At 50.7% G+C, this 1,012-nt stretch overlaps 1 protein-coding gene across 1 annotated transcript in view; it reads right to left on the reverse strand.

Annotated features, from left to right (window-relative positions):
• Positions 1-34: 34 nt before the first annotated feature.
• CDIPT (CDP-diacylglycerol--inositol 3-phosphatidyltransferase) overlaps positions 35-1,012 on the reverse strand; it is a gene marked incomplete at its 3' end in the record, with an annotated part of 3,507 nt that continues 2,529 nt past the window's right edge. The window contains exons 3-4 of the mRNA XM_039700697.1: positions 566-597; positions 35-90 (exon numbers count right to left, since the gene is read on the reverse strand). Of these exons, the coding sequence (XP_039556631.1) occupies positions 35-90; positions 566-597 (88 nt within the window). The remainder of the gene's footprint in view (positions 91-565; positions 598-1,012) is intronic.

Consider the following 1,012-nt stretch of genomic DNA (forward strand, 5'->3'; position numbering starts at 1 on the left):
GGACCAGTACAGACCAGTATGGGCCAGTACAGACCAGTATAATGTCAATTCTGGGCACCACAATGTCCAGCATGGCGCCCAGCCGCGAGCCTGCCAAACCAGTTAGAACCAGTATAAACCAGTTAGAACGAGTACAGACCAGTTAGAACCAGTTAGAACCAGTACAGACCAGTACAGACCAGTATGGGCCAGTATAGACCAGTATAATGCCAGTATTGGGCACCACAATGTCCAGCACGGCGCCCAGCCGCGAGCCTGCCAAACCAGTTAGAACCAGTTAGAACCAGTATGGACCAGTCCCAGACCAGTATGAACCAGTACAGACCAGTATGAACCAGTATGAACCATTGTAATGGCAGTATTGGGCACCAAAATGTCCCCAAATGGCACCAAAATGGCTCCCTGGGTGACATGGATTGAGACGACTGACCAGTATAGACCAGTATAGACCAGTATGGACCAGTATGGACCAGTCCCAAAGCACTACAGACCAGTACAGACCGGTACAGAACAATATGGGCCAGTATGGACCAGTACAGACCAGTATAATGCTGGTTTTGGGCACCACAATGTCCAGCATGGCGCCCAGCCGCGAGCCTGCCGGACCAGTACGGACCAGTTAGAACCAGTTAGAACCAGTACAGACCAGTTAGAACCAGTTAGAACCGGTACAGACCAGTACGGACCAGTATGAACCAGTATGGAGCAATTGAAACCATTGTAATGTCAATTCTGGGCACCACAATGTCCAGCATGGCGCCCAGCCGCGAGCCTGCCAAACCAGTTAGAACCAGTATAAACCAGTTAGAACGAGTACAGACCAGTTAGAACCAGTTAGAACCAGTACAGACCAGTACAGACCAGTATGGGCCAGTATAAACCAGTGTAATGCCAGTATTGAGCACCACAATGTCCAGCACGGCGCCCAGCCGCGAGCCTGCCAAACCAGTTAGAACCAGTTAGAACCAGTATGGACCAGTCCCAGACCAGTATGAACCAGTACAGACCAGTA

The sequence above is a fragment of the Passer montanus genome, unplaced genomic scaffold (genome assembly GCF_014805655.1).
Source record: "Passer montanus isolate IOZ18808 unplaced genomic scaffold, ASM1480565v1 scaffold1420, whole genome shotgun sequence".
In the NCBI taxonomy this organism is placed as follows: domain Eukaryota; kingdom Metazoa; phylum Chordata; class Aves; order Passeriformes; family Passeridae; genus Passer; species Passer montanus.